Raw genomic sequence first — 7,694 nt, 5'->3', positions numbered from 1 at the left:
TCGAATTGCAGCTAGGGATGAATTTGCATGTGAGCAGTTGTTCACCCGTGACGCATATGCCTCTGACTCGGGCCATACCAGCTGCACGTTGGATCCCATTTCCTGAAATACAAGATGAAATAACGTGAACACATATACTACCACGTATTTGCACAATCATATTGGTATTTACACAACTAGTCAACCAGGCACATTACAAATTTTACTAAGTACATGCGCATAGGGATTACTGATCACTGGCATTAACATCATCAAAGAAATATGACAAATTTTGTGCAAATACATGTTAATGCAATGATTCTGTGAATTACAAGCAATAGTATGTGTTTTATTTATGGATCTAAACTCCAATCAATGGTTGATGCATTAGTGAGTGTGAGTGCAATCTAGGCAAGTTCTGCACTTCACACATATGACAATTATTGTCATCTCATACACAACACAAAATAACTAAATAAATAAGAAAGATGGTGGAAGGAAGCAAAGCAAAGCATCTGCTCTGCTATCTACTTGCTAAGCCATTGCCACATCCTCTTTCTTTCTAGGCTTTTCTTTAGTCAGCCACTATGGTCATGGATCAACCTTTATTTCAAATGCTTTGCACTTTTATTCATGAGTTTATTATCTGATCTCATTTTTCACAGGCAAATTTAGTAACAAAGGAAATAATATTTATTTCAAAATATATATATATATATTCTAGCACCAGAGAGATAATATGCACTCTGTACTGCTTCAAATGTGGAAGGTTTTGAGGGCCTCCTCCAATTCAACATCATTATCTTATTCATATCATTATTGACATGTTATTGACTTATTTTACTATGGTCATGGATCAACCTTTATTTCAAATGCTTTGCACTTTTATTCATGAGTTTATTATCTGATCTCATTTTTCACAGGCAAATTTAGTAACAAAGGAAATAATATTTATTTCAAAATATATATATATATATATATATTCTAGCACCAGAGAGATAATATGCACTCTGTACTGCTTCAAATGTGGAAGGTTTTGAGGGCCTCCTCCAATTCAACATCATTATCTTATTCATATCATTATTGACATGTTATTGACTTATTTTACTATGGTCATGGATCAACCTTTATTTCAAATGCTTTGCACTTTTATTCATGAGTTTATTATCTGATCTCATTTTTCACAGGCAAATTTAGTAACAAAGGAAATAATATTTATTTCAAAATATATATATATATATTCTAGCACCAGAGAGATAATATGCACTCTGTACTGCTTCAAATGTGGAAGGTTTTGAGGGCCTCCTCCAATTCAACATCATTATCTTATTCATATCATTATTGACATGTTATTGACTTATTTCCATTTGGTTTTTTCACATATACCCAAGCAAAAATTAACATGCAAGTGAAGCACAAAGAAGAGATGCCAAATCCAACAACATTGATGGTACAAATTGGGAAAAACCGTTACTCTAACCCTAAACTCAAATTCCATAAATTACTCACCAAATGCTGGTTATTGAACAATTGCAAGGTGTCTGTGCGGGGTCTTTGTGCAGCTTTGCTCCACAAATGGAACCTATCACTTCTAATGAATGCAACTTCTCTCCTTCCCCTCCCACTGCTTTGCCCCTTTACTGTTTCGGAATCCACGCATTTGCCCCTTCCACTCAAAGTAAACACTTTGACAGGGTTTATAGAACGGCGTTGCTTTCAACCGTTGCCTTCAACCGTCGTTAACTGTTGCCTTCAACCGTCGTTAATCGTTGCCTTCAATCCTCGTTTGTTCAGAGCTATGGGTTTCTCAGAGCTTGCTGGGTATTAAATTCTGAGTTTCTCACCTACCCAATTGTGAAACTTTATCTCAATTCTCCTTAGCCCTTAAATTAATTTGATGACCATAAAGTGAACCTTTTATAACTTCCCACTTATTATAGTATGGGCGAACAGACTTTAGCATTTGTTATCGTGTAAGAAAAAGGATTCTCTGTTGGCTTCTCTGAGCATTGGTGGTGGGTATTTCATTAGTATTAGTGAAAAAATAGAACTTAATTTTCTGTTAGTGGATGGACACGTGTCTAATAAAGTAAAGGGACACCAAGGATAGAACCACAGCAGATCCGGACTCCTTCCTTTTTCTTTGTGTCTCTCTCTTCTTCTTCCTTTTTCTCTCTCCGTCTCTTTATTCTTCTTCCTTTTCCTTTTTGTCTCCCTCTCTTCTTCTTCCTTTTCTCTCTTTTATTTCTCTCTCCGATTCTTCTCTCTCTCTGCTTTTCTGTAAGTTTTCGGTTTCGGTTTCAGCAATAATAGAACCATAGCGAGATGGAATCTATTTTTTCGATTTTTCTCTTATAAAAAAGAGAAGAAGATGGAATCTACTTTTTTCGGGTAGCACTCAACAACCAGACAAATAGTCTTGAGCAATAATAAAAGTTAAGCTGTTGTAGGCTTGTAGCATAGTTAAAGAATATTTGGCTCATCTTCCTAATCAAGCAGACATCCCTCATCCATCTTTTACACTTCCATTTTTCCTAAAATTTTGTATAAAAAATGAGCATTAAATTTCAACAGATTGATTGCTCCCTTCCCTATAATAAATTCCAGATGTGATCGATGTGCTCTTTTGATTAAGCTTATACCAAAATAAGGCCATTATGGTGTCAGTTTCAGCAGACCTATTCATTGGCAAATTTGTAGCCATTCTTGAGAGTGAAGCAGCCTCCATAGCGGGTGTTCGTGATCAAGTTGATGTGATTAAGCAGGAGCTGGTATTCATGAAATCCTTCCTAGAGGATGCTGACCGCGGAGAGCAAGCACACACACAAGTACAGAAAGCGTGGGTCGCAAGCTTCCGAGACTTGGCCAATGATGTTGAAAACATCATTGACGAATTCATGTATCACATGTACGAGCAGCAAATCGGCGGTCGATTTGGAAGGTGGATCCGCAGAACCGTTCACTTTCCCAAGAACCTTTGGTATAAGCGTCAAATAGCCAACAAGTTGCAGAAAATCACCGTGGCCATTAGAGCTATTCCAGAGAGAAATCAGAGATATGGTGGTGCTGCAGCTGTAGAAGGAAAAAGTACTTCTGAGGATATTCGAAGATGGGCGCGGAACCAAGCGGAGTCTTCTCTTTATCACAAGGAGGATGAACTTGTCGGGATTGAAGGCGATAAGAACATGTTACTGGGATGGCTGATGGATGAAGTGAAGCACCAAACTGTTGTGTCAGTGGTCGGGATGGGAGGATCAGGGAAGACAACTCTAGTTGCAAGGACCTTCAAAGATGACATTGTAAAGAGACATTTTGAATGCTATGCGTGGATTACTGTTTCCCAGTCTTATGTGATTGAAGACTTACTAAGAAGATTGATCAAAGAATTCCACAAAGCAATGAAGGAAGAGGTCCCTGCAGACATAAATGCCATGAGTTATAACGAATTGCTGGAGATTTTGGTGAACTACTTGGAGACTAAAAGGTACCTAGTTGTATTGGATGACGTGTGGGATGTCCACCTTTGGGACAAAATAAGGTTTTCATTTCCAGATAAACAACTTGGAAGTCGAGTCATGCTTACAACTCGAAGAGAAGACATAGCATCCTCTTCTTTTGGAGTTGAAAGCCATGTTCACAAGATTCAACCGCTGAAAAGGGGTGATGCGTGGGAGCTCTTTAGCATGAAAGCATTCTCAAGTTACCCTAACAAATCTTGTTCACCTGAACTTCTTCCATTAGCTCGGGAACTTGTGGAGAAGTGTGTGCTAAAATATTAAAACTATGAGAGAATATTTGTTTGTGGGAATTTTCTGTGTATTCTTCTCCTTGTAGGAGGTCATATTTATAATACAACGAAACCTAAATAGGCATGTAAATAATAAATTCCTAAATCTATTTGCAGTAGGAAATCAGAAATTAAAGTAAATCCATTACAATTATAATAGGAATTCTTGGTGTGTAAGGAAAGTAAGTCAATATCCACAAGTCACGCCAACACTCCCCCTCAGTTGGTGCATAGATGTCGCCAATGCCCAACTGATCTAGTGAATTGTGGAATGCTTTACTGGAAATCGCATTTGTCAAAATATCCGCCAATTGATCCTCGGATTTCACAAAATGCGCAATCTGGTCCATGTGTCGGGGTCGTTAGTCGAGAAGTCATAATCTGTGCAGCGGAAGATGCATAGGATACAGTTGAGTAGAAATTGGGATCGGAATATGAGCCTGAGTCGAGGCCGGAGTCAGAGTTGAAATCGGGATCAGGGTCTGAATCAGAGCCAAATTCGAGGTTGGGGTCATCATCGGAGTGGGGGTCGGGGTCGTCTTCGGAGTCGGGGTCGGGGTTGTCGTCGTCATAGTCGGGGTCGGGGTCGGGGTCGGGGTCATCAAAAAGGGATCCTGATTCTGGATCGGGTTCGGGGTCAAAGTCTGCATCTGTAGGAGCGGAGCCATCTGGGCACTCAACTCAATGATGGTTGGTGGAGAATGAGAGAATGAGTCGGTGGTGCTACCTCCATGAGGGTTGAAAAAATCATCAACCCCCATAACACTAAATAAAATAATCTCTATTACAATAGGACAAAATATAATTGGTAAGTAACCAAAATTCTAATGAAATAAGGAACCAAAATTCTAACTAAGTAAGGACTCGCCAACACTTCCCCTCAAGTTGGGCAAAGATATTTCGCACGCTCAACTTGACAAGCGAGTCACAGAACACCATACTTGAGAAGTAACAATTGTAGAGAAGATCTTTTAGTCAACCACGAGTGAAACAAGTGACAAACTAAAACAAAGTTCACAGCGGAAACACAAGAGCAAACCCTAAAAAATAGGGCACATAGCAAAACACAGAAATCTTGTGGGCACGGCTGTAGATAAGGCAGAACACCGAAACCCCATGAGCACGGCAGTAGAGACAATGGCAACAATAAATTCTTCCATAGAAACTTTAGCTAATTCACTCATACACAACTTCTCTTCAATCCTCCTCTCCCCTTGAAGAGAAGGGGTCGTCGGAGTCAAGAAATAAGCAACATCTTCATGGAAATACGTCAAGGTAATTGGGATAGGTCAATAAACATATCCCTTTCACTTCCCCTCCCCCCCTCTCAAGGGGGGAGAAGAGCACTTAAATTTCAAGAAGAACACAAGCACAGGTCTCTAGATCGAACCTGGCTCTGATACCATGCTAAAATATTAAAACTATGAGAGAATATTTGTTTGTGGGAATTTTCTGTGTATTCTTCTCCTTGTAGGAGGTCATATTTATAATACAACGAAACCTAAATAGGCATGTAAATAATAAATTCCTAAATCTATTTGCAGTAGGAAATCAGAAATTAAAGTAAATCCATTACAATTATAATAGGAATTCTTGGTGTGTAAGGAAAGTAAGTCAATATCCACAAGTCACGCCAACAGTGTGAAGGCCTACCTCTTGCGATCGTAGCCTTGAGCGGTCTCATGTCTTCTAAGAACTCACTTACAGAGTGGAGCACTGTCTACCATAGCTTGAATTGGCATCTCACAAATAATTCTTTGCTAGAACCTATGAAGAGCATCTTGTTGCTTAGTTTCAATGATTTGCCATATAGATTGAAGCAGTGCTTTCTATACTGTTCCCTTTTCCCCGAAGATACAGTGATCACAAATAATAGGCTCATAAGATTGTGGATCGCTGAAGGATTTGTTGAACATGTCAACGGGCTCACGCCAGAAGAAGTTGCAAATAGCTATCTTATGTTACTCATTTTTCGTAACATGCTACAACAAAGGTTTAGAGGACCACTCCCAGCATGTAAGATGCATGATCTTTTGAGGGAGATTGCTCTGTCTATAGCAAAAAAAGAAAAGTTTTGCGCTGTACATGATGGGAGTGAAACAGCAGTAGAAGAAACTGGGGCACCCCGTTTGTCAATTCAAATAACTAATGGAGAAATTGGATCATGCACAGGTATATCACGGCTTCGTTCGTTTCTTGTCTTTGCCACTGGCGTATCCTCATTCTCTTTCTCAAATAAATTATCTTTTGACCTTAAATTGTTGAAGGTTCTAGATTTGGAGGATGTCCCACTTGATTATCTGCCAGACAATCTAATGTCCTTATTTAATTTAAAATATTTAAATTTGAGTGGAACTCCAATTACGGAGCTTCCAGAATCCATTGGAAAGCTCCGCAACCTTCAGACCTTGAATGTCACGCTGACAAAAATAGTGGCACTTCCAAGAGGGATTTCCAAGTTGATAAACTTGCGCCATTTACTTGTGGGCAGGTTCATTTCCCGAAATTTTATTGGGGTAAGAATACCATCAAGTATTAGTAAGATGAAGAAATTACAAACTTTGGCATATATTGAATCAGAAGGAAACATTATTAGACTTATTGGAAGTATGACTCAGCTTACGTTCCTTGGCATTACAAATGTGAAAGAAAGAGACGAGGAGGACCTATGTGCCTCAATTGAAGAGATGAAGGTCCTTTCCCGGTTGTTTTTATCTGTAGCTGATGGAGAGGAATTTCTTCGAGTTAACGCATTGTCTTCACCGCCTCCCTACCTTGATAGACTTGACTTGATCGGCAAACTGGAAAAGGTACCACATTGGTTTTGTTCACTCCACTCTCTCGCATATTTGAATCTGCGTGGGTCCAGACTTGAAGAAGATTTACTACGTCATATTGAAGCATTACCCTCTCTACGTTATCTTTTCCTTGAAGATGCCTCTGTTAGGAAAGAGTTATGTTTCAGCAGAGGCTTTGTGAAGCTTGGGTATTTGCGGTTGCAGAATCTCGCATTATTAAATAAGATAACTATAGAAAAAGGGGCGATGTCAAATCTCGAGTTCTTAGACATTCGTCGTTGCTTGACATTAGAAACATTGCCACAGGGTATTGAGCACCTTACTAAACTACAACGATACATATTTCATAATGTTTCAGAGCAGTTTATGGAGTCCATAGAAGAAGGAGGTGTGGATCATCCAAGGATGCTTCTCGTCGACGAGAGATGTAAGAAATATACGTAAGTATCTTTTATCCTTTCATTGACTTTCCTAAACTTAATGATTTGGAATATTGCACTTGTGTTCATATCTCTGTTAATGGATGTTTTGTTTGTTAATTACAATATTGCTTTTGTCTTTTCATATATTTTGCAGAAACATATACAGCGATTGAAGATTTACCCATGAGTTTGGTGGTGGTGGGAAGGACTTGTTCGTCTGATTTTGACCCCCCAAGACTTGTTCGTCTTGGTGGGAAGAACTTATTTGCCCGTTTTGAAAAATCAAATAATACCAAGTTGATGTTTTTTCGCATGTTTTAATTTGCATGTAATAATATTCGAGTATGCATCCGTCACTTCAGCAATTGGCAGATGTATGTCTATGATTAGCTTTTAAGATTAGGCAATGGGATTTTTATGTTCGGTGTGTTTGTACTTTCTTTTATGTTATTTAATTGTGTTTGTACTTTCAGGTTGGCTATGTATTCTTAACTGCTTTCCAACATCTCTTAAAGAAAATGAGAAACCCTGTAGAACCCTCCCACCCATGAGAAAACTTTCATACAACGGAAATGTCATTGTGGCGGTATCTTAAGCTAATTACGCATTACCACGTGAGAAAACTAAAACATTGTAATGTGTGAGATTGATTTGGAATAGCCATACTGGCATCTCGGATGTAGGTAAGTGATCACCTCCTTCATCAAC

General features: G+C 38.9%; 1 protein-coding gene across 1 annotated transcript; it reads left to right on the top strand.

The window, feature by feature from the left end:
- Positions 2,442-7,409, top strand: LOC18775459 (disease resistance protein RPM1). Its single transcript, XM_020565308.1, has 3 exons — positions 2,442-3,743; positions 5,407-7,004; positions 7,141-7,409. Exons 1-3 carry the CDS (start codon positions 2,637-2,639, stop codon positions 7,157-7,159), a joined length of 2,724 nt encoding a protein of 907 aa, XP_020420897.1. The 5' UTR covers positions 2,442-2,636; the 3' UTR covers positions 7,160-7,409.

The sequence above is a fragment of the Prunus persica genome, chromosome G6, assembly GCF_000346465.2.
Source record: "Prunus persica cultivar Lovell chromosome G6, Prunus_persica_NCBIv2, whole genome shotgun sequence".
Taxonomy (NCBI): domain Eukaryota; kingdom Viridiplantae; phylum Streptophyta; class Magnoliopsida; order Rosales; family Rosaceae; genus Prunus; species Prunus persica.
Note: the sequence above shows the minus strand (reverse complement) of the source record. Positions and strands in the feature narration are given on the sequence as shown.

Bases quoted from the DNA above. Each gene is read 5' to 3' on its own strand.
- LOC18775459 (XM_020565308.1), top strand. From the start codon at position 2,637: ATGGTGTCAGTTTCAGCAGACCTATTCATTGGCAAATTTGTAGCCATT. The intron at 3,744-5,406 runs GTGCTAAAATAT...TCACGCCAACAG, and splicing joins GGGAACTTGTGGAGAAGTGT to TGTGAAGGCCTACCTCTTGC.